The sequence below is a fragment of the Bombyx mandarina genome, chromosome 19 (assembly GCF_030267445.1).
Source record: "Bombyx mandarina strain Sakado chromosome 19, ASM3026744v2".
NCBI lineage: Eukaryota > Metazoa > Arthropoda > Insecta > Lepidoptera > Bombycidae > Bombyx > Bombyx mandarina.
In genome coordinates this window covers 2,240,712-2,266,009 of record NC_143225.1, presented here as the reverse complement: position 1 = coordinate 2,266,009, position 25,298 = coordinate 2,240,712, and the positions used below count along the sequence as shown (strand labels likewise).

At 38.1% G+C, this 25,298-nt stretch overlaps 2 protein-coding genes across 3 annotated transcripts; both read right to left on the bottom strand.

Moving 5' to 3' along the window:
* Positions 1-58: 58 nt before the first annotated feature.
* On the bottom strand, positions 59-21,552 carry LOC114239309 (protein FAM91A1). Of its 2 annotated transcripts, none has more exons than XM_089735222.1 (19): positions 21,154-21,552; positions 20,256-20,340; positions 19,757-19,864; positions 18,591-18,692; positions 17,999-18,180; positions 16,918-17,018; positions 15,654-15,831; positions 14,800-14,933; positions 12,976-13,078; positions 11,868-11,969; positions 10,809-10,895; positions 10,303-10,481; positions 9,246-9,412; positions 7,807-8,052; positions 7,125-7,271; positions 4,402-5,024; positions 3,628-3,731; positions 2,990-3,059; positions 59-1,794 (listed from the first exon to the last, which is right to left on the bottom strand). In XM_089735222.1, the coding sequence occupies exons 1-19, from the start codon at positions 21,223-21,225 to the stop codon at positions 1,684-1,686; spliced, it is 2,901 nt and encodes a 966-aa protein (XP_089591348.1). In that variant the 5' UTR covers positions 21,226-21,552; the 3' UTR covers positions 59-1,683. The 2 variants fall into 2 exon arrangements, with proteins under 2 accessions (XP_089591348.1, XP_089591349.1); XM_089735223.1 differs by having other exon boundaries at positions 59-1,784.
* Positions 21,553-22,705: 1,153 nt separating this feature from the next.
* LOC114239341 (ATP-dependent (S)-NAD(P)H-hydrate dehydratase) lies at positions 22,706-24,905 on the bottom strand. Its single transcript, XM_028169496.2, has 2 exons — positions 24,445-24,905; positions 22,706-23,747 (listed from the first exon to the last, which is right to left on the bottom strand). The coding sequence occupies exons 1-2, from the start codon at positions 24,688-24,690 to the stop codon at positions 23,010-23,012; spliced, it is 984 nt and encodes a 327-aa protein (XP_028025297.2). The 5' UTR covers positions 24,691-24,905; the 3' UTR covers positions 22,706-23,009.
* Positions 24,906-25,298: the final 393 nt, after the last annotated feature.

Sequence of the window (25,298 nt, the reverse complement as noted above, 5' to 3'; positions counted from 1 at the left end):
TTTACCATTACTACATTACCTTTTAAAATGTTTCATTACTGTAAAAAAAAAACATAGATTGTTTTGATAACTTTATTATGCACATTTATACGATTAGATCCATATGTAAAGAAACAAAACAACAACATTTTATAAATCATATTGTAATGTGAGTTATGATTTTTCAATATATAACTTAAATACATACTGTGTCCAAAATAATTGCATATATTATGTATCCGTTTTTTTCTCTCTCATACTGTCATATTAAAGAATGTCTTCAGACAAATAAACAAAAAAGAAAAATATACAATCTATGAACAATAGTTTTTACACTACATAAAATAGAACTTAAATGTTGCCAATTAATAAATACAAACTACTCTTTATGGCATATCAAATATGGCATTTAAATACAAAATCAAATAAATACATTGATTATATGTATGTGTATTGCTTTTATTCAAGAGGTTTCTTTCAGTGTTATTTAAAAAAAAATGTCTATGTCTGTTATTATGTGTATTTTTTTCCATCTAATTGCGATGAAACTTGGCATAGTTCTTTATGGAACTCCAGCGAATGTGTCTCTCATAGTACCATCAACACTAATATATCTAGTTTTGGCTCTAGATGAGTGCACTAGCGCGTACGGCGCCACCATGTCCCGACATGAGGTCGATGTCTCAATCGTGACGCTCAGGCTCGTGCGTAATTTATAATCGGAAAGTCCTTTTCAATTTATGTCCATATATAGTACGGACAAGTGCGTTCAGAAACCTTCATACGGATGCATTATGCATCGGAATCATTCATTTTCGTGTCAGTTCGTTTATCGCCATCAGCAAGGCGTTGCGTACTCGCTTAAGATCATTTATACCATACCTTCTATCAGTGAGTTTGAGCTTATCAATAAATAATTTCTCAAATCATTAGAGTTGTTATCACTAACATAAGGGACCCGAACACACCGCAAATCCTTTTTTGGTCCTTCGAGCCGGATTTAAGCCGACGATCTATAGATAGCTGATAGATAAAGCATTCGTATGTAATAAAATGCGCGCAATTGCCCGTACACGTATTGTTATGTGACATTTATATGGATTAATTTTTTAAATTGGTATACAGTCAATAGATTTGCCACGATAAGTGGTTTAATTATGACTGGCTAACTCAATTAAATTCAATGAAAGGCAGGATTAGTTTCAGTTTGTCAAGCGATCACTTTCAATTACAATTATGTATCTATGAGTGTGAAGTGTTTTATTCAGTACAATAAGACTTTAGTAATGGAATGAAAAAGTGGCTAATAGTTGTCGTGCATTCTGCTGTGAAGGGTGGGACTGCCGTTGTACTTTACAATTGACAGGCTTTAAGTCATGTCTATGGACTCCAGCAATCACCGGGCGGGCCGTGAGCTCGTTCACACATCTATGCTATTAATGAAAAGGTGCCTTTACCACAAATCTGAAACATAAACGTTGACTTTTACATATTGTTAAGTACATTTTTTCTAAAACAAATAGTTTCTGTAATATTCATTCGCTCAGATCAAAATAACATTAATGATAATGACAATATAATATATTAACTTCGACTAAGTTCTAATAAAGCTCAAAATCGTAACGACGAACGCGTGTCGTGGGACGGACGTATACCCGTCTCTGTCGCTCGGCCGGTTGTTGTTGTGGCGAGAGCGGGACAGCCTCACTTCCCGTTCCACTCGCTGATGCGTCCGTTCTCGAACGCTAAGCTTTTGCGCGGCAAAGGGACCAGAGTACCTCGCTTCACTATGCCCATGTCTTCGCCTGGATAGTACTGAGAAAAAAAATTTAATTATAATAACGTATTTAATTTTAATTAATATATTTTTTATTTATTTAATAATTTGTCGTTTATTATTAACAAAAAGTCAAATATAAAATAATTTAACATACATCAACCCACACAGTAGAACAGATCTTCCAATGCGCTTGAAGGAGGCACAGTTCCCAAGATACTGGCTACGTTGCCTCGTTGGACAGCCAGACTCACTCTCTGTGCAAAGTACCAGCCAGCCTTAGCATCACGTGTAACCTCCTTCAAGCGTTTGGAGATTTCTGTTAAAAATTTATTTGCTTCAGGGCCCCAAGGGCCCATCGTCTCAAAATTATAATATTCAATGTTAATGTCAAATTATAAAGTCAATAATTATTTAATTCAATTAATTTCAATTGGTCTCATCGTTGTTGTCGAGTAGTTATGGTCAGGAAAAATTGAAAAATCTATGTAGTTTGACGCATTAATTCACACATATTTCACATACGGATTTCCATTAATTATTAATTGGAGAGTTTTGGTAGGTATGGTAGTGGAAGGTAGAGGGGGGAGAGGTCGGCCAAAGAAGACATCGATGGAGTGTGTGAATGATGATATGAGAGAGAGAGAGAGATAACTGAGTGTTGAGATGACGGCCGATAGAAGAGAATGGAAGAGAAAAATTAGCTGTGCCGACCCCACCTAGTGGGATAAGAAGGAGAAAAAGAAGAAGAATCATTGAAGAATTTTACTTATCTATATATTTATGTATTCGGGTAGCCACTACTAATGTAACTGGGTGAACTAATTCAGCCGTCTGTATAAAGAAGTGTTTGGAAATGGTTATCTTTTTTTTTTACTTAATACGCCAATAGCGAAACGAAAAAGGAAATATGTAGCATATAAAATTGAGCCTTGTAGTACCAGTCGTTATGGTCGAATTTCTGTTTCTTTCGAAAATTTTTTTTTTGTTATAAATTATTTATCCAATGCATATCGACGCTTGAAAGGCAAACGTGACTAAGCGACAATGCAAGAACTTTACAGTAGACTTATTTAAAGTTGAAATACCTAAAAAAAAAAAAAAAACAAAAAAAAAAAAAAAAAAAAAAAAAAAGGGGTGTTGATGTCTATGGACTCCAATAACCTAACACCAGGCGGGCCATGACCTCGTTCCCTTGTCTAAACAATAAATAAAACACAGGGTCGAGCTTACCTGACACTGAGACACGAACTTGAGGACATCGGCACGTATGAAGTCATTGTCCTCCTTGATTTTGTCCAGCCTGGGGAAGGAAAAACAACTTTAGCTTCATTTGCATTAATCGTTTTCCTTTTTAGGCGACTTCAAAAAAGGAGGAGGTTCTTAATTCGACTGTATGCTTTTTTTTATGTATGTTACCTCATAACTTTTGGATCCATTTTGATGATTTCTTACTGATGGTAGGACCTCTTGTGAGTTCGCGCGGGTAGGTACCACCGCCCTGCCTATTACTGCCGTGAAGCAGTAATGCGTTTCGGTTTGAAGGGTGTGGCAGCCGTGAGACTTTAGAATTTATCTCGAGGTGGGTGGCGCATTTACGTTGTAGATGTCTATGGGCTCCAGTTACCACTTAGCACCAAGTGGGCTGTGAGCTCGTCCATCCACCTAAGAAATAAAAATAAAAAATAAATTTTTTATTAGAAAGCTGACGCTCGCCGTGTGATCCCATTTCAATTTAGTCCAGTTCTCATAATGGTATCCACGAGGAAACCATATGTCTTAAATTTGCATTAAGTAGTATTTAGTTGATATCCACTTGTAGTGGAGTGGTTGTTGACTCTGTTGACTCATGAATACTCATGAGTACTCACACGTCTGGCGCCGCCACGCAGCCCACCACGCTGCCGCACACGGACTCGCAAAGCGCCTCGTCGAATAGCGGGATGCCGAACTGCAGGTCCAGTATCGTCCATTTCTGAAATGGAAATTGTCAAATTATCCTTCAAATTCCTTCTATATCCTTCAATTTCAAAAGTAGACAGCGGCTTGGGTCTGCCCCTGGCATTCCTGAAGTCCATGGGCGACGGCAACCACTCACCATCAGGTGGGCCGTGTGCTCGTTAACGGCGAAATTGTGGATGCATACACTTCGAAACGAAGCGACAACAGTCTGGCAATACTAGCAGTGTTAATGACTAGCCAGACTTTTTGGCGGAAACGCGAGGTGTCAAGTTGTGTGATTTGTTTTATTTTGTCTATTTAGTGTTTCTTCGGGTTTAAATGTGTAATAACGGTGGTTTATTAATCGTTTAATATCTGTGAAAGTGCACAAATATGGGAAAATAAAACATAGCCGCTGGATGTAGCTTCTCGGGATCCTCTAAAAAGTCAACTGAAAAAATCTCAGTAAATGATAATCACTGTTTTACTGAGATTATATTTCATCCCATATCATCTCATCTCATTTCAATTAATTTCATCCCAGTTGATTAATTTCACAAATTAATCATCTTCATTTCATTTCATTACATATTATCATTTTTCATAAAAATAAGAATTTAAATTAAAATAAGAATTGACTTAAAGGTCTTAGTTACCTGGTCATAAAAACGTTAAAAAAAAGACAAGGCAACTAGTGGGCTCACCTCTGCCCTGCAGGCTTCGTCATCGGAGACGTGCGCCGTGTCGACGCCGCTGTCCCCCTCGGCCGCGGACACCTCGCTCAGCTTGTCGCTCAGCTGCGTGAACATCGATATCGTCTCCTCGGCCGGACTCAGGAGCTCGCCGAGCCGGTCCATCGACTTACTCGAGTGCACCGGCGCGACATCACTACACATCGAACTCTTCATATCGATATTATCGTTGACCAACACTATGTCGACTATCGATTCTTTACTCGAATTGTCCTTGGTTAGTTTCGAATTGATATCGTCGCGTCCCGGCGTTGGATTCGTTAAGGAGTCGTCGTTGGAATGCTTTAAGTCTTCGAAGCTCGCGGAGGTGGAATGTATGGGGACGAGGTCGTCAACGGCGGGGGCGGTCCTGGGGGGTTCGCTAGCGTCGAGGTAGTCCAGCTCCTCGCGCAGGAGGCGGCCGCCGTCGGCGCTGGTAAAGCCGTTGGCCGGCGAGCCGTGCGCACTGGGCCCGGTCGGCGTCACGGCAAAGTGCGACTCTATGGGCGACCGGAGTCGCTCGCTGTGGTCCGCGGGCGACGTGTCGGGGACCGGTTTCGCGATGCCGCATATTTCTTTCTTCTTGCGTTGTGGCACTAGAAATATTATTTATTTATTACCTTTTATGTATTATTTACTTGGATGGATTTCATGCCTAAAGTATTCTCTGCCTACCTATATTTATAAACAGGCAAAGACAATACAGCTACTTATTATTTGGCTATTGCTTTAATGAGTGGTTGAGTTCACGATCCACCACAAATACTCTCAGGTATTCGGAACGTCTCTAATATTTAAATAAGGAATTTTATGACCTGGTAACTAACACCTTTAGGTTAAGTCTTATTTTAATTTTAATGAAAACTTTTTGTGTGAAAAATTATGAAATGAAGTATGAATGAAGTATATTATGAAATGAAATGAAAACCAAACGAAATAAAAAGGAAATGAAACGAAATGTGATGATTTGAAATGAAATATAATCTCAGTAAAATGGTGGTCATTTACTGAGACTTTTTCAGTGGACTGTGTGGAGTGGAGTGGAATACGCGCTGTAATTATGTTGACGACTCGCGAATATCAAACGACAATATTATATTTAATTTTATGTCGAATCTGTTACACTCTTGGACATTAACTAAGACTAGTGGTCCCCTGGTAGTCGAAATTCGACTATAACTAATGGAAATTAACGTTTGTACGCTATTATGATTCTATTGACAAATACTATTAAATACTTCTTTAATCACATATTTCGTCAAAACTACACTTTAGATAAATATTAGTAAAGAGAAAACAATATTTAATCTATTCTCAATTTTACAGACTATAACTGACAGACTGCAAAGAGAAGTTTGACAATAAAAAAATAGTATGCATGCGTCTGTGTGTCAACTATATGGTAGTGTGTGTAATGTTTTTTTTTTATTGATTTAATGTATCTTTTATGCATTATTTAAAATAAAATATTAGCATTGTGCACTTCTTCTCTATATTCTCTATAAGTGTGGAAAATTTCATACTCCTCCGTCCGCGCAATTTTCGTAAAAAGGGATACAAAGTTTTTGCTTCACGTATTAACACATAGATTAAATCATTAATCTTCAGAGTTACTAATTTTTTTATGAAACTTCGTTCCTTTACGGTAGCATTCGGCAGATGGCGTTATTCGTCTTCTGTGAATCCGATCCGGTGGTGGATTCAGCGAAGCACTGCTCTCGCTAGGGCTAGTGGTAGAGAATTTTGTCAAGTTGAACTCGTGACCTCGCCTACCTACCATAGCTTAGCTGGAATAGCCTCTTAGGTTACTTATTTATTTTTATTTATTTATTTAAAAAAGTACTGCCACATAACAAACATTTAACATTGAAAAGAAACTTAAACTATTTAATTTATGGCCTGATGCATGTGACAACAATGGCGTACATAACATTGGCAATTCATCGGCTCGACGATGGAATACAATAATAATAAAAAGAACAGTACTATTTGTTGAAATATTAATAAAAATGTCTAATAAATGTCATGTCATATCAAAAAGAAAAGAAATGTCAATACAATGTCAAGCAACAACAAGCCAATTATAGAACAACAAATGGTTAACAGCGAATCTATATATCGACGCTTGAAAGGCAAACGTGACTAAGCGACAATAACTGCTTTGTACATAAATGATAGGCAATAACCATATTCGATGCGCAAAAAAAAATATTCTAGGTCTATTAAAATCATTTCAATCCTACAGCTAGATTCGTTAAAATAAGATTTGTTTTCAGGTATTTCAACTTTAAATTAGTCTACTGTAAAGTTCACGCATTGTCGCTTAGTCACGATTGTCTTTCAAGCGTCGATATATAAAAATGAATTGCTGTTCGTTAGTCTAAAACTCGAGAACGGCTGGACCGATTTGGCTAATTATGGTCTTGAATTATTTGTGGAAGTCCAGAGAAGGTTTAAAAGGTAGATAAATATAAAAATGCTCGGAATTAAATAAAATAACAATTTTGTTTTTCCTTTGATGTGTCCCCCGTCGGACGGATTCCTTTTGTTTGTTTTAAGTTTATTTTATAAAAAAGTTTAGATCTTTTATTTATCGATTGAGGCACTACGAAGTCTGCCGGGTCAGCTAATACAGAATAAAAATTCGTTTGCGTTAGATTTGTGGAGCGAGCGAGGTCAGCGGCGGCGGCACTCACCCAGCTGCACGGCGGCGGGCGGGCTGGCGCAGCCCAGGTCGGGCACCCCGATGTCGGCCAGCGTCACGTAGCCGGCGGAGCGCTGCAGCCGGAGCCTCCGCGCCAGCCGCCGCAGCCCCGCGTGCTGAGCCCAAAACACTTGGTTCTCTGCGAGAGGTTCGTTGCTTGTTTACATATAGAACACTTTTAGAAGTCGTCGTGGCCTAAAGGATAAGACGTTCGGTGCATTCGTGTTGAAGCGATGCACCGGTGTTCGAATCCCGCAGGCGGGTACCAATTTTTCTAATGAAATACGTACTCAACAAATGTTCACGATTGACTTCCACGGTGAAGGAATAACATCGTGTAATAAAAATCAAAGCCGCAAAATTATAATTTGCGTAATTACTGGTGGCAGGAAAACTTGTGAGTCCGTACGGGTAGGTACCACCGCCCTGCCTAATTCTGCCGAGAAGCAGTAATGCGTTTCGGTTTGAAGGGTGGGGCAGCTGTTGTAAATATACTTGAGACCTTAGAACTTATATCTCAAAGTGGGTGGCGCATTTACGTTGTAGATGTCCATGGGCTCCAGTAACCACTTAACACCAGGTGGGCTGTGAGCTCGTCCACCCATATAAGCAATTATATTTATTAAGTAAATTTTAATTTCAAAAGTTCATAGGCGTATCAATGTATTAGATACCTGTGAGAGGGTCATCTTCAGGCGGGAACATGAGGTGCCGCAGTCCAGCCGCGGCCCTGACCCCCATGGCCTGCAGCAGCACGGGGGCGCGGCGCAGGGCCGTGTTGGCGGCGGCGAGCGCGGCGGCCGCGGGCAGGCACGAGGCCACGCCCCCCGAGCTCTCCACAGCGCACTCCGCGCCCCACCACCACACCCCCAGCCGGGAGTAGCCCAGCAGCAGACGGGGCATGCTGCGCAGGAAGCTCCCTGGACGACACACGACCATAGTGCAATGTCTCCACACATTATATTAGTTTGGCTTCCACGATAATGAGCCCGGAGAGGTGGTCCGGTCACCGTCCTCGTCGAACCCGTCGCTTGCGACAAAGGGCTCGACGAGCGAATTAGCCCATAGACACAGCCCACTGAGTTTCTCGCCGGATCTTCTTAGTGGGTCGCGTTTCCGATCCGGTGGTAGATTCTGCGAGACACGGTTCTTGCTAGGGTCAGTGTTAGCATTACTCCGGTTTGAGCCCCGTGAGCTCACCTACTAGTTAAGGTTTCGCTGAAATAGCCTCTCAAGGCTATCTCAGCTTAGATAAGAAAAAAAAGGGGGTGGTGAGTGGGGTTCCGTAAGATAATCGTATTCAATAATATATTTGAACATGAGCATATTAAGTTTTTATAAATAAAATGAGTGAAACGTTTACTTTGCTTACACACCCTCATCCGGTCTCTTCCCCCATAACATTGTATAACCATATGTACCGTAGATTGGGGGGAATTGGGACCCTTTCCAAATCAGACACAAATTTACAATTGTTTTCCGTAGGGTGCTACCAATAATAAAATTGAGATTAAAATGGTTCCGGAGGCTTAAATTTTTATATACGATGCATTATTATTATACTTAGTTCATTACAAAATATACACAAAAACTGAAAAAACTAGCTTGACCCGATTCACCTTTGCTTTGGAGTGAATCAGGTTAAATAAGGAGACAATAGAATATTTCGATAGGGCTGACACTATTTAGTTGTTAGGTGGGCACCTAACTTTAGGTAATTAGCTTTTTAACATCTTTAATGAGTTACAAAACTTTGATGACTAAATCAAACTATTTATTTATTTATTTAATATTCTTAAACACTAAATAAAAGTCATTTTTAGTTCAACAAAGTTAAATCTCTATAAACTCAACAAAAGTATTGTGACATCCCAGATTTGTCCCTATTCTACCTCTAGTCCCTATTCCCCCCAATCTACTGTACGTTACAAGAAACTTTCTGTATTTTTTTTTTAATAGCACAAAAGAAAGCTTCGTGCAAGCAATATCGATATTAGTTTACGATTGATGAAGTTTCGTTTATAAATATATTGCTATCTCTCTCGCACGTTCGCGTCTTGATGGCGAAGACTTGGAGAACTATTACTTTTATAATATGGTCCTTTAAGCGTACCTTTTTTAAGCAGTAGCGTGGGGGGTCCGTACCCGGCAACGTGGTAGATGTAGAGCCTCATCCAGGGGGAGTGCGCCTCGGGGGGCGCGGGCCCCACCAGCGGCAGGCCCCCCGCCGCCGCCCCCGCGCGCGCCTCGCGGCACAGCGGGGCTGTGGCTATAGCTGCCCTGGGGCACCACCACGGTTTACAAATTCGATACGAATTTATAGACCAACGTTTTTACATTTTATATGAAGCGGCAGTTAATGTATTGGTTCTGACTCGAGAGTTTGACTTTAAAGAATCACAGTTGGCAGCTTATTAGCAGTATATTGACATTGTTACTAATAATAAAAAGTCATCGTGGTCTAAAGGATAAGACGTCCGATGTTCGAATCCCGCAGGCGGGTACCAATTTTTCTAATGAAATACGTACTCAACAAATGTACACGATTGACTTCCACGGTGAAGGAATAACATCTATACTAATATTATAAAGAGGAAAGATTTGTTTGTTTGTTTGTTTCGGATAGGCTCCAAAACTACTGGACCGATTTGAAAAATTCTTTTTCCATTAGAAGCCGACATTGTCCCTGATGAACATGAGCTACTTTTTTTTTTATTTTTTTATTTTTTTTTTGTTTCATGTGTGTTTTAATGTTTCCGAAGCGAGGCGAGGGCGGGTCGCTAGTCGTGTAATAAAAATCAAACCCGCAAAATTATAATTTGCGTAATTACTGGTGGTAGGACCTCTTGTGAGTCCGCGCGGGTAGGTACCACCACCCTGCCTATTCCTGCCGTAAAGCAGTAATGCGTTTCGGTTTGAAGGGTGGGGCAGCCGTTGTAATTATACTGAGACCATAGAACTTATATGTCAAGGTGTGTGGCAACATTTACGTGGTAGAGGTCTATGATCTTCGATAACCACTTAACACCAGGTGGGTTGTGAGCTCGTCACCTATATATGCAATAAAATAAAAAATTAAATTTGACTTTAAGCAATCACAGTTGGCAGCTTATTAGAAGTGCATTGACATTGTTATTAACAAAAAAAAACTTATTACATTTTTAAGTTACCTGTACTTAGTAGCGAGGAGCCTGGTCCTGGACTGATGTCCTAGGGCGTGCAACGCTTCGCACCGCAGCAGGTCGAGGGGCCTCAGCTTGGGGCGGAGCACCCGCAGCGCAGTCCGGAGACACGCCGCCGCCGCCAAGTACCGTCGGGCTTCGCCCTCTATCTCTGGATCTGCTACGACCTTAGTAAGAAATTAATTCACCAATGAAAAACCACACTGACAATTATAAATATTATAAGACTGAAATTAAAGTGTATCTGTACATTCAAGATAAAAGGTAAAAGAATTGGTCTTGAAACATAAATACCGATAACAAACCAATCTAATTCTATTGAATTAAATTGTAGAATACATTATTCGTTTGCCGGACGAAAATAAGTATATAATAATATGTATGTATATGTAATTCTTATATATGTAATTCTTAATCCTAATAAATATGTAACTCTACTCTTGACGAGCTTTTTGGATGCAGCTTTTTCCTCGTGTACGCTCCCTTGAACATACCTTGTCTAGTTCCAACAGCAGGCTGTCTAAGCTTTCGTCGCTCAGCTTTCCGACTTCGAATAGAGTCACGGCGTGACTTTTTAGATCCTGAAACAAAAGCGAGTCTCTTTAAATTCTCTCCCAAAATTCTTGTTTTTTTTTTGTAAACTCCAAAAACGTAATTGAAGAATTGTAATATTTATATTTCGATTTTAATACTTTAAGACTTAAAGCGCACACCTTAGAGTTTAAAGTATACGCTTGCTTTAAAACAGACGGAAAGTGTACTTTGATCTTTTCTAGCTCAAAATTTAAATTGAAATTTTAATTATTATTTTTTATTATAAACTGATAGAATAAAATGTATTTATAAATGGTTCAAAGTATAAAACTCATTTTCTTAAATGCTTAGTTAGGCCACTTCAATTCTAAAGGTCCGATATTTTAAAGGTATTCAATATATTCGTATGTTACCGGTGACAGAGATCAGTGGAGAGGACCAGAGGAGACCTTCACTTGAGAAGGGGTCCATATTCAATAACAAAAAACAAACTCATACCAGCATTTAGACAATAAACAAAACATTAATAATGTTACGCCGGTAAGAGTAACTCCATCTATCGCCGAATAGTCGAACGAATATCGAAGGACCTAGAACGCTCGAGAAGTACAACGCCATCTATTGTCAGATAGCGGGAACTACCACTAGAGATGTGTGAAATATTCTCGATAATTCTATGGATGAGGTATCGGCTATAAAAGCGTTGCAGAGATGGCACGCAGTCAGTTAATAATCGGAACTACTCGAAGCGAAACAGCGAACGGATCACCTGAAGCGAAGCGGAACAAGCGAATTTATAGTTTTAAAGTGTTTGTAGACTGTTTTAAAGTGCTTGTGAAGTGTTTAAGTATTCTAAATGTTGAATACAGTTTTTTAGTTGTAGTTTGGTAGAATTTTATTTATCCCGAACCCCAGCGCGTAACAATAAATAACTAAACATTAACAAATCAATACCACATTTGAAATGGAAATTAAGGATAAGGAAATACAGGATTTTTTTTATTGAAATTTTATTATACCGGTGACAGGTTGCCCATCATCAGATACGCGGCGAGTGTCGAGTCAAACAGCACGGCTACCCGACGGCCCCCGCCCCCGGATCCCTCAGGAGTTTCATGCATCTGCAAACAAATAAGAACAACCCAGAATAAAATTGTGCCAAAATACGTTTTCTAGCTCTAGCAATTCTGATTATAAGGAAAAGCTTAGGGTTGAGACTTTTTAGCGGGAACGCGAGGAGTGAAGTTGTGTGATTTGTTTTATTTTGTCTATTTAGTGTTTCTTCAGGTTTAAATGTGTAATCACAGTGGTTTATTAATTGTTTAGCATCTGTGAATGAAACCAAATGTGGGAAAATGAAACAAAGCCGCTGGACGTAACTTCTCGGGATCCTCCAAAAAGTCCACTGAAAAAATCTCAGTAAATGACCACCATTTTACTGAGATTATATTTCATCCCATGTCATCTCATCTCGTTTCATTTCATTTCATTTCACTCATTATAATTTTTCATAAAAATAAGAATATAAATTAAAATAAGACATGCCTTAAAGGTCTCAGTTACCAGGTCATAAAAGCCCTTAAAAAAAGCTTAGGGTCTGTTTTCGTGCCCTGGTTACACCGATCATTATCTATCTATTAGGTCATGTCTTATTTTAATTTATATTTTTATAATTGTGAAAAATTATAACATGGAGTGAAATGTAATGTAATGAAATGAAATGAAATGAAATGAAATGAGATGATATGGGATGAAATAAACAACATTTGAATGCAACATTTTGAAAAAAATAATAATTAGAGACACACTATCAGCGGTTAGCCTTCTGTTTGTGTTTCTTAAAAATATTGAACTCCATTAAAACTTAGCTAACGCACTTTGATTGTATCTTGAAAGCATTCTAGTGAGACAGACTGATGAGGTAATTGCAGTATCTTGATCCTCATTCTTCTCCACAAATTCTTCCTACAAGCTTTCTAATCTAATACTCAACTCAGATGTGAGTGACCAAACGATCGATTTTTAATTAAAAACATAACCTTTATTACAATAGCAATAAAGTTGGCTTTTGTATTTTCGGACGTATTTGTTGTTCGGACCTTGCCGTTTCGAATTAAAAGCACACACCTGTTTGGAAGTAGATGGGGCGTCTTTCAGAAGCACCGGTTCCATTTGCAGGGTTTCCTCATCGACTCCCGGGTCAAAGGTCAGAGGTGTTATTTGTCGGTACCTGTGCAAAGAATATGCTCATCCATATACAAAAAAACTATACTAATATATAAATCTACAGTGGTTTTTACGGATGTTCCGTTATAACCACTTGATGACCTCCTTGACTATGCAGATGTCTGTTTCCTGGACGCCGCGGAGGGGCTATGGGACAAACTGGAAAGGTTACAAAATTTATGCATACGCTTTATTTTTGGTTTACGCAAATATGATCATGTCTCGCAGTACAGATCACAACTTAATTGGTTGCCTATCCGACTTCGCCGTGATGTACATGTTTTATGTATGCTGTTCAACATCCTCAATAACCCAGCTGTTCCCCAGTACCTCCGTGAGCGCTTCGAGTACCAGATGCCCCGAGGTGTACCCTGTCGTACAAGTAGATCCCTTCTCCTTAATTTTCCCCCTCACTCCTCCAGCCGCTACGGCGGTTCATTCACTGTGCACTCTGTGCGTCTGTGGAACTCAGTTCCACACTCAATCCGTGCAAGTCCCTCACTTGAGGTATTCAGGAAGGCATTAAAGGAGCACTATCTATCAATTTAGTATTACTTATATATATATTTATTTTACGTATTTCATTATATATGTACGTGTATGTATATGTTTACGTTATTTATGTGTGTATGTATATATATGTAGTCTAATATATTGTGTATTAGTGTTTTATTTTCTTATTTTTATTAAGCTCTTGTCTAGATTGTAAATTGTAAATTAATTAGATTGTATTCTTCTACCCACTCATTTAAAGCTTTCCTTCGTTAAGAACGGTTAGCTGGTAGAAAACTCAATTGTTGAGTTAAGCTCGCCATTTTTTATATCATACGCAATTACTGTAATATTAACTGTGTGTACAATAAAGAATAAAGAATAACCACTGAACCATACATCCGAATGACTTGAAACTTGGTATCCACGTAGAAAATACATGTACATAATAGATAGGCTAATATTTATATGAGTGTTGGACTCCCTAATAATAATGATAATAAATAATAATGTTAATTTTAAATGCCCAGCGAAGCGGGCGAGTACGGCTAGTAAAGGATAAAATTATAATTAAATAATTAATTAAAAAAAAGGGCTTCAAAATGGTCATATCTACATCGATTATTAGAATAGTTGAAATCGTTGAATCGTTATTATAACATTAGACTCTAATGGCGTTATCTCTTTTAATACACGAATATATGGAATTGAAACAAGTTTACGTGACTTTGCATTTCATTAGCTAAACCAGCGCCTCTCAACCAACGTGTCCTGACACATCAGTGAGTTGCAAGGGTATATTCAAGTGTGTCGTGATATTTACGGCGCGGCAGCCTTTGTAACTATACTGAGATCTAAGAACTCATATCTCAAGGTGGGTGGCGGCATTTACGTTGTAGATGTCTATGGGCATAAAGGACTAGGCTTCGGCCTTAATGAATTTTTTATTTCAGGATATAATATAAATCATACAAGACCTGGCTTCGGCTTTATTGAAAATTTATTTCAGAAATTATATAAAACAGAAAAGGCTGTATGGGCTTAGATCCCCTTGCCTCCACTAATAAAGAAAAATTTTACAAAAAGAAAAAATGTCTATGGGCTCCAGTAACCTAATATCAGGTGGGCAGATCAACCACACATCAAGCAATAAAAAAATCTTTTTTTGTTTTTTTTGAGCTTTCTTCTCGAATTTGCACAGAATATGTTAGTGCGTCGCTAAGTCACACTCACGGCGGATGGGTGTGTGTCGTGACCGCGTCGCTCCAGGAGGGGTGCGGCGGGGAGACGGGCGGGGGGTGCAGGTTGTTCGCGAACCCGAGCCGGCAGTACAGCGACACCGCTTGCTTCACCAGCTCGCAGTCAACCTTTGATTAAAACAAGTTTCATCCATCTTCATCATTTGAGAGTCCATCTTGTGTCGAGTGATTATCGGATATCGGATAACATTGAAGTCGTCGTGGCCTAAAGGATAAAACGTCCGGTGCATTGGTATCAAGTGATGCACCGGTGTTCGAATCCCGCAGGCGGGTACCAATTTTTCTAATGAAATACGTACTTAATAAATGTTTACGATTGACTTTCACGGTGAAGGTGTAATAATGGTGTAATAAAAATCAAACCCGCAAAATTATAAGTTGCATAGTTACTGGTGGTAGGACCTCTTGTGAGTCCGCACGGGTAGGTACCACCACCCTGCCTATTTCTGCCGTGAAGCAGTAATGCGTTTCGGTTTGAAGGGCGCAGTAGCCGTTGTAATTATAGTTGAGACTTTAGAACTTATCTCAAGGTGGGTGGCACATTTACGTCGTAGATGTCTATGGGCTCCAGTAACCACTTAGCACCAGGTGAGCTGTGAGCTTTGTCTACCCAACTAAGCAATAAAAAAAAATTGTGAGTCTGCGCATTTAGGTATCACCACCCTGCCTATTTCTGCCGTGAATCAGTAATGCCTTTCGGTTTGAAGAATGGGGCAGCCGTTGTGCTGTAATAACTGAGACCTTACAACTCATATCTCAAGGCGGTATTTACGTTGTAGGTGTCTGTCGGTAAAAAAAAAAGCGTGTCAAGGTATATCTCCTACCGACCTGGAGGACGGCAGCAAGTTCCCCGACCCCGGTGTGCTCGTCGATGGAAACGAACACCTTGTACAGCAAGGTCTCGAAGTAGTCCCCGGCCACACGGTTCATGACGAAGCCCTTCAACGGAGGGACGGACACCTTATCAGCCGCCGTTATAGGCACGTCCACGTACACCAGACCCCGTCTGCAAACGACATCAGGTTTTCAGGGTCATTGAATTTTGCAGTACCGAGACGGCCGACGTTTCAGAGCCTTCGATTCGCCTCGAAGACTCCGTCGAACGGGCGTCCTTGGGGTGAGCTGTGCCGTCTGGTTGTAGTGTTGACAGCGGTAACTTCCTATCTCATCCGGGTTCTGACCTCGGAGGGGATCGGACGCTTGGGCGAAGAGTGCAGGGGAGTCGTTTAGTAGGTAGGGCCCTGAAAACATCCTTGGGCCCGCGGTTTCGCAGTCGCAGACCAGCCCCACATATCTCGCGCGCCCCCTAGGCCCCTAGGGGTTCCCGCCTCTCGTAGGAAGTTTGGCTTCCGGCCCGAAAAAAAAAGCAACATAGTTGTTAGGCCGGACAGCCGAGATTTAGATCGTGTTTCAAGATGGGTTGCGACATCCACATTGCCATATTTATGGACTCCTTAATACCAAGTGGAACAGCTCTGTTACCGGTCTGTGTAAGATAAAATTATTCGACGTGACGAATACTTCACAATCAAATCTTCATCAAGATTTAAGTGTGGCCCGAAACTTTGGAGATATAGTCCCAGCCAAAAACCAGGTTAACCTGACCTTGAACGCTTATATTCAACTTATTACCTACACAGTATGAAATTTTCGAGAAATGAGTACTTTAATGCCCAAGCTATAGCGGTTATGTAATATGTAAAGACTCACTGTCCCACAGTGAGAAGATTGAATCAGGTAAGTACAGTTCATACGATTTTCATATATAGTATTACATTTATTCAAGTCAGCTGTGAACATCGTATCGCTGATGTCCATGGACAAAAAATATCAATTTTAACAACTAAGCCCCTAGCTGGAACTGCGTCGTAACATGTTTTAATTATCCGCAATATGAGCGCTTATGATAAGACAATAGTCGTAAATGAATTGCAAAAGGAACATTTTATTCGGCTAAGGTCCGTTGCTACGAAAAGGACACATAAACAGAAACAAATTTATCAAAAAAAAACAACCAAAACCAACATTGACATAACAAAAACTTCAAACTTTAACCTCCTTGTATAACATAAAAAAAAACTTGTGAACTCACCTGTACAGGCTCTTAACGATGTTATAGTCGAGTGTACCTGCAGTCTGTGACCCTCGATCGATCAGTACGTCAATGACAGCCACTTCACTCTCACTCAGCGGCTGTCATGCAAACACACAACACTGTATAATATCCAAACTAATGTGTTAACATCATTGCAGTGAAATGTATTTAGTCACAGCCTCGTAAATTTGATAAACGACAATATTTCCATTTCAGATTGTATGAACAATAAATCTTACACTTAAGCGCGGTGTTGCCAGGGCAGTATCGAGGCATTTTCTTTCCCCTTAGGCTAGCAAAGGAAATGTAGGGAAAAGGTATTTTCCCTATACTCTCATGGTATAAGTAAGAAATTACCAATACCAATATTTAAGAGAAGCATTAGCTAAGTCATTTTCCAACTGGTCTAATGGTTAAGACACCAGTAAAAAAGTTATTATTAAGTGAATCTTAAAAAATTGTCGTCCTCCAAATTAAGTGAAGCTATTGTGAAGCAGTGTTTTCTATATAGCATTAAAAAAAGCGATTGAATCCAACAATTGAATCAATAAACAATGAGACGCCGGGCAGTTGTGAAGCACCGTGATCGAGTAGATATATATATATATATATATATATTTTTTATTGCTTAGATGGATGGACGAGCTCACAGCCCACCTGGTGTTAAATGGTTACTGGCGCCCATAGACATCTACAACGTAAATGCACCACCCACCTTGAGATATAAGTTCAAAGTCTCAGTATAGTTACAACGGCTGTCCCACCCTTCAAACCGAAACGCATTACTGCTTCACGGCAGAAATAGGCAGGGCGGTGGAACCTACCCGCGCGAACTCACAAGAGGTCCTACCACCAGTAAGTAAATTTTTAAGTAATTAAAAATGGTATCCCTTGGTAATAAGGTGCAAAGTTGTGGGAGTAAGTGTGCTTACATCAACACCTTCTAGCATTATTAAGGGTAATGTCTACTCTGATCACGGAGGCTTCACATTTAAATGCATAAAAATCAAACTTAAACACATGCTTAAAAAACATTAATTTGTAAAAATCTGTGAATACACCCTGCATCAATATTTACCTTAACGTCTTCCTCCAGTACATAGCCCAGTTCGATTCTCCACCACGGCTGCATTGGAATGTTCTGTGGTACTCGTGGAAGTAAAGAACGAATAGCTTTTGATCTGCCACGGCGGCCCAGTGACCTAGCTTTAGCTACTAATTCCAGATATTCATTACGACCTATGCCTAATAGGCGGAGACCTGAAATAATTAGTATTATAATAGCCGGTAGGAGTAGTTCAAAAACTTTATGTTAAATTCTATTAATTTTTCAAAATTAGTTTTAGTTGATATTATATTGTACTCTTCCATTTCAAAGCATGGCTCTTAGAACACCCCTATTAAATTTATTAAATTACTTTATTGAACTACTAATTTTACAGACGGTCTTTCCCAGATGCAAATACACATCACACATATCTTTCGGAGCATTATCCTGTTGCCCCACACTTGGTTAAAAATAAATACTATTCACAATTGGCCTTTATCACACGTTCAATACAAAATAAACAGTATCAGTCTTCATGTTCCTGCTAAAAATTAGGACAACAGTGCACTTGCACAGAATTTGGAGCATTTTTTATACATTTTAAGAACAATAAATTACTCACAGTCAGCTGCTGTAAAATTAGGCATTGTATCGTAGCTTTTCTCCAACTCAATCAGAAGTGCCACCACTTCTACATAATAAATAAATGGGGTTATCCTTAATCCTAAAAGAACAAATCATTCATTAAAATTAATCATTTGTACTTAAACTAAGATTACCATATTAAATTATAATTTTCATAATTACTGGTGGTAGGACCTCTTGTGAGTCCGCGCGGGTGGGTATCACCGCCGTGCCTATTTCTGCCGTAAAGCAGTAATGCGTTTCGGTTTGAAGGGTGGGGCAGCCGTTGTAACTATACTGAGACCTTAGAACTTACATCTCAAGGTGGGTGGCGCATTTACGTTGTGGGCTCCAGTAACTACTTAACACCAGGTGGGCTGTGAGCTCGTCTACCCATCTAAGCAATAAAAAAAATTAAAAAAACTAATCACCTGATTTTATGTGGACACATACATTTGCCAGTACTGACATATAAAATAGAAGCAGCAAATGAGATAGAGCCAGAGAAATGAGATTGAAGTCTCTTTTTTTTTTTTTAGAACAATGACTGCCAAACATTTTAGACCAGAATGAATAATTCCTTCAAGGCAGAAATAACCAGTACGGTGATTTTTTATGAACATACAACATCATTTTCGACAGGTCTCATTAATGATATTAGTAAACCAATTTGCTGTATAACTCAATCTAATGACTTTTTATTATTGTTATCTTTCTATAATGAATTACAGTCATATGTTAATATCATAAAATTTCTGTAGATAAGATTAACCAGAAATACAATAAATTGAGAAAAAAATGGTTTTGTAGAAGGCATAGTGTTTATTGCATCATGGTCAATGCCTTTCTCTCAAACTCAACAAGATATATGTATCTTTTAGCTGCTCAAAAATTATGTAACTAATGATGGACTGTAAAAAGTAATAATTCAACTCTGAACTGCAGTATATATTAGATGGTCTGTTCTCTATAAAATTGCATGCTCTTTGTAGAGGACTTGTAGGCAAGAGCACCAAAATTAACTATACTGTGCAAAATGACCTTTTCTCTATATCTGAACTTAACTCGTTTTATCATTTTCCAGATTTGAAGAGAACTCTTTATTAATGGCCCTTTCAGTTTTGGGAATAGCTCCTTTTCTATACAACATACTTTTTTACATACCTTTAACGATCATATCAGCTAAGTGATAGGGATAGAGCATGAGCTTCTGTATGCTGTTTTGTACAAGAACCTCATAGTATTTCTTCTCATCTTTCTTAACCGTTCTAACTGTAAAGCGAGAAGTGTGTGATATATGTTAATCTTTTGAAATAAACAATAACTATATACATGAAGTTTAACCAGCACAGATAAACTAACATTATTAAAAATATACATTAATCACTCACAACAAATTATCCTTTATTAAATTTTGGAATCTACACTAAGTACAAAAAATCTAAAAATCACCTGTAACTCATGACCACAATAACTGTTAAGTATTTCAAAGATCAGAAATAATACAATGGCAATAAACAGAGGCAAGAAACAGTTTTAATAATGTGTACAACTCAGGAAAACCAAAGAAAATACTATAAGATATACTTAATTCCTTAATTTGAATGTATATGACAAATTATACATTTACATAATTTAAAAAATTTGGTCCGAAAATACTTACCGAGACTGCCTCTATATCTCAATTGGTTTTTTATACTGAATTCAAAAATATGTCTATCGTATTCCTTCGGAGAGTCACCTAGTAGCTGAAATACAGTAGAAAGTTTAAGTCCGAGATACTATTCTAAAATTTGTGACTGTTTATTTATGCAAAAAATTTGTGTAATAGCCTGGGTATGAAATGTTTCAAAAGCATCTAAAGGAATAATGATTAGCTTATAATTTCGTGTTCTAAAAAATAACACAAAACCTTTTAGTATATAGGATGTCTATGGGATCCAGTAACCACTTAACAGGTGGGCTGTGAGCTCGTCCAACCATCTAAGCAACAAAAAAAAAAAAAAAGAGGCGTTTAATATTTAAAGATTCTAATGACCACCTTACGACACAATATTCAATCGTAATTTGCATTCCCATAATGCATTGCCAAATGACTGTGTCTATTAAATTCAAATTAACACATGTTGTTGACATTAGATGAACATGATCAGTTTTTTTAATAATAACATGTCAAAAATATAATATAAAATTAAATTATTCATTTATTTTTCCAAAATAAATATTACTTATGCATACATCTATAAGTGGGTCACACTTGGATAAGTTCAAACAATCTACAAATCAAATAAGTTATAGTACTCCTTTTTAAAGCTGTTCTTTTGGTGCTATTCTTTACAAATTAAGTTATCATTACTCAAGGTAGTGAGCTCTGTTCAAAACTCTGTTTCTGGTGCCCACTTCAGTCCCAAACTCCTATCTGATACCTTGAGATAACATGAAGATAACTGAATGCAAAACTCAATGGCCATCACAACAATATAATTTATGAGACATGCGACAAAACAGCTTCATAGTTATCTTTTATTAAAAAACGTAAATATTATACATCGAAAATATACCTTTCTCACAGTTTGAGGTAACTGTGCCCAGTGTATTTTCTTTCTTATGCAGTCTTCAATTTCCTCTTCCATTTTCAGTATTTATTATTATATCATCACTCACTGTTTAGAACTATTATCGGCCTTGACAAAAAATATTGTAGCTAATCAGCGCAGGGAAATTGTATTATCTATCGCTGTTATTGTTAGGTATGTAGATACTCTTAATTACTCTTTCACACTATAAATGATCACCTTTAAAAAAACTATGTCAAAATTGTCAAAACAAATGTGAATGAGATTGAGTAGAACATAAAACCATTAAAAAACCCATAAATTTGAATTCCATGATGATAAAAGTTGAATCCAGGACCACAGAACAAATACTTGTTCAATTAGAGTATAATCTATGAACACACAGGAAGGTCAACGAAAGTCCTAATGTTAAACCTATTGATATTTGAGGTTTTTGTTCGTAAATTCTTGCGAGATAAATTTCCGACAATTGATCTTAAATTGTGCCATGTAATAATCAATGAATCACTATGAAATGAAATATTCGAAACTTAAATTTATTTCATTGGTTTCATTTGGTTATATATATTATACTCAAAATATATTTTTTCCTCATGTGAACACTGTCACGATGTCGTTGAAATGGGTTTATTGTGGTTTATTGCCTTTTTTTAAGTTTAAACACATTGTAGTGGCAGGAAAAACGCAGGATGTATAGGATAGGATATATGTACGTAAATTATTTTAAATCACAATGCATTTTTTTGTCATAACAATGTTGTTTATATTAAAAGACCGACAGCTTTGTTTCGAATTGTATTTCATATCTTTTTACGTAAATATTCGCTCTTGACCTGCTTGGTGATTAAAGATGAGCCCTGTGAACTCCTACTTAATTCACGCTAGTGACAAACAAGCCAGTGTAGGCTAAGATTTACAGCGTACACCACTACTATTAACATGTTATTATGTAAGAATCTGCATGTAAAAAGAGTACTAAAATTTTTACATATTAGCGTTTTTAGTTTGTTTCATGAAGGAGCTCTCGAATGCTTATTACTAGTATTGTGGATATTAAGACAAACGTTGGCATGACTTGTGTACCAGAAAAAAGATGTGGGCTCAAACATGAGATAAGTGACGCTTTGAGGAAGCTGTCGTGTCTTGTATAAAGCGTATAATTACAATTAGAAAAATATCTATAGAAAAGTAACATAATTACATATTATAAAGTTTATTTTATTATTCTAAATTTGATTAATGGAATCTGTAACGATAAAGCGATCTCAGATCGATGTGTTGTCTTTTCTCGGCATAGGTAATATACTGAAATTTCTCGGAAAATCATTCATTTCCATCGCTCGCGTTTTTTATGTCAAGCCATATTTATACGGTGTCTTATAAATGTGGGCATTTCATATTTTTTATACATTCAATTATCACACGATACAGAACCGTGGTTTAAAGTGTCCCTAGTTCACTTATGTTAAAATAAATTAGAGAGTTCTAATTAAATTGATATAAGGAAAATGTATTGCCGGAGAATTAAAATAACACATAAGTCACAACATTATTTATTTAACTCTTTCACAAAAATAGGGATCTGATAAATAAAGTCTCACATACATAAAATAATATTCGTCTAATTTGTATTACGTAGTTACTTTTGACAAGTGGCCACCTACCAAAAAGACATAAAACAAAAAAGATAACTATAAAAGGGCAAATTGATAAAGGCAAAGGGAATAATTACGGCCACGAAGAAGACGTAAAACAAAAAAAAACTTTAAAAGGGCAAATTTACGATAAATTCAAATTAATCCCATATTCAGAATTCAAAGTAGCTGTCGTATTCTCAACAACTAATCTTCAAACACTTTTTTGTATGCCGAATGAATTTCTTTAATCATATCAGAAGCCATCATGCTTCTTCCGTATTTTTCGAATGCTTGAGAATTACAAGTTCTGACTAGTCGGGCTGCGGCGTAGCTCGCCAAGCTTTGTGAAATTTGTCCGTGTTGTTCGCCTTGGCACACATCGCTTGTTAACGCCCAATGATAAAATGTAGCCAGCGAGCCTGATAGGAAGTCTCCTTGACCGCCAACGCGTCTATCCGAGCCACCTTCGGATGAAGCCCAGTTGTACGATGGTACTCTTGAATGAAATTTATCAGTTTCGCCTTTTTCTAAAACTGAAACGTTTTCCCCCCAGTAGTTGAACCAATTAGATCCATTCGAATTTATCGATTCCATCAACTTCTTCGATTCGCGTCCGTTCGGTGTCAAAATGACGCCTGCCTTTGGATAATCCTGAATAATGGATATGTTTTTTGAAATAGCGTATAAGCCATCGGCGTCGATGATTATGGGCTTCTCCAATACTTTACAGCTTTCTATTATGTCATACGTTAGTTTCATTGTTTCATCTTCTCTTCCTAAGCCCGGTCCAATAACGATCGCGTCCATTTTAGGTAATAGAGAACTTATTTTCGATGCGTACTTTTTGTTTAGAAATGGATAGACTATGAGATCAGGACTGTAAATTTTAATAACTGGCGCTGCGTCTTCAGTAGTAATTACGTAAACTAAATCCGCTCCTGCCTGTGAATTAAAGTCTTTAAGTACTAATCTTAATATCTGAATTTCTTTTTGACTATGGCATCGTCGCACAGGAGCAGAATACAGCTGTACCACCTGGAACTGCTGTTCACCATCAGATTCAGAAATTAAGTGTCCACGGTTTTTTTCTGAGCGCTATGACAAACGAGGTTTGAGGAGAGTCCAAATCGGCAGGCAGGGGTTTGAATGTGGCACTGCTGATATCCAACGGTGACCACTTACCATCAGAAGGGCCATAGGACAATATAATTTTTTTTTTAATGCCCTTGTAGGCAGACGAGCATACGGCCCACCTGAGGGTGAGTGGTTACCGTCGCCCATGGACTTCAGCAATGCCAGGGGCAGAGCCAAGCCGCTGCCTACCGCTTAATACTCTCCACAAGCCTCGTTTGAAGAAGGACATGTCATAGCGCTCGGGAAACACCGTGGAGGGGAGCTCATTCCATAGCCGGATGGTACGTGGCAAAAAAGATCTCTGGAAACGCACTGTGGATGACCGCAGTGGCTCCAGGTAGTATAAGCGCATTACGTACATTTCTTTTTTATTTAGTGACATTTAACTAAGAACTCCGAATAAACCAATTCAAATAAAAAACGAGCTTTTGTACTAACAAAAAAAATTATATGGAACCTACAGCAAGATCCAAAAATCTTTATTTTTATTATTAATCAAACTTACCTTGAAAGCAGCAATGGCTGAGAAGTACGGAGCCCCTGTATATTCAACTGACCCCCCTATTATTCCTATTCTACCAAGATCGCCTTTTGATTTTCCATTGAGTGTTGGAACAATATTACTTGTTAATTTCTTTAAAATATCTTTAGAAGTAAGGAAGTTCATTTTACACTCATTGCCATTAGTAATTTGGAAAGTAAACAAAATCACTTGTAAGATAACAAGAATTATATTGAAACTTGGAGTCATTATTAATGATATGAATGATAAGTTTCGAACTTTATGTGTCACAATTAGAGGTGCTAAAAGAATGAAAAAAACAACCAAACAAACAGTGGCTAAAAGAAATAAAAACAAAACATATGTCAAAAGTATGTTAATCACCAAATAGTAGTCGTTTTGATGGTCAGTGTGGACTGTGGGTCAATTGAGTGTATATTCTATAAGGTCATTATAGGTCAATCTTCTATATGAGTGAATAGTCTATGGCGACTAGTATTAGTTGCTGGTACTAGTCTACATACTACCTAGTGTGTGTGTGTTCGGTTGTTAAGTACAAAAATGCTTTCTTTACTGTATTATTTTTCTGTATTTTGATTTTTATTGCATACATTTTCCGGAGAACCTTCTAATTCATCGTCATTTATTTCTTACGATTGCGGTATCGTCGGAACTTGGCCAACTTCATGCTACGATAAAGCGTAAATGCCATCACTCTTACCAACCAGCCTTCTTGAAGAGCGGAGCCTCCACTGCCTCCGCACTGAAGTATGAATATGTGCCTCCGTCCTAAGAACTGTCATTATTTTTCGTTTGCTGACGTTATGAGAAGGTTCTTAAATTGTTCTAAGACTGCA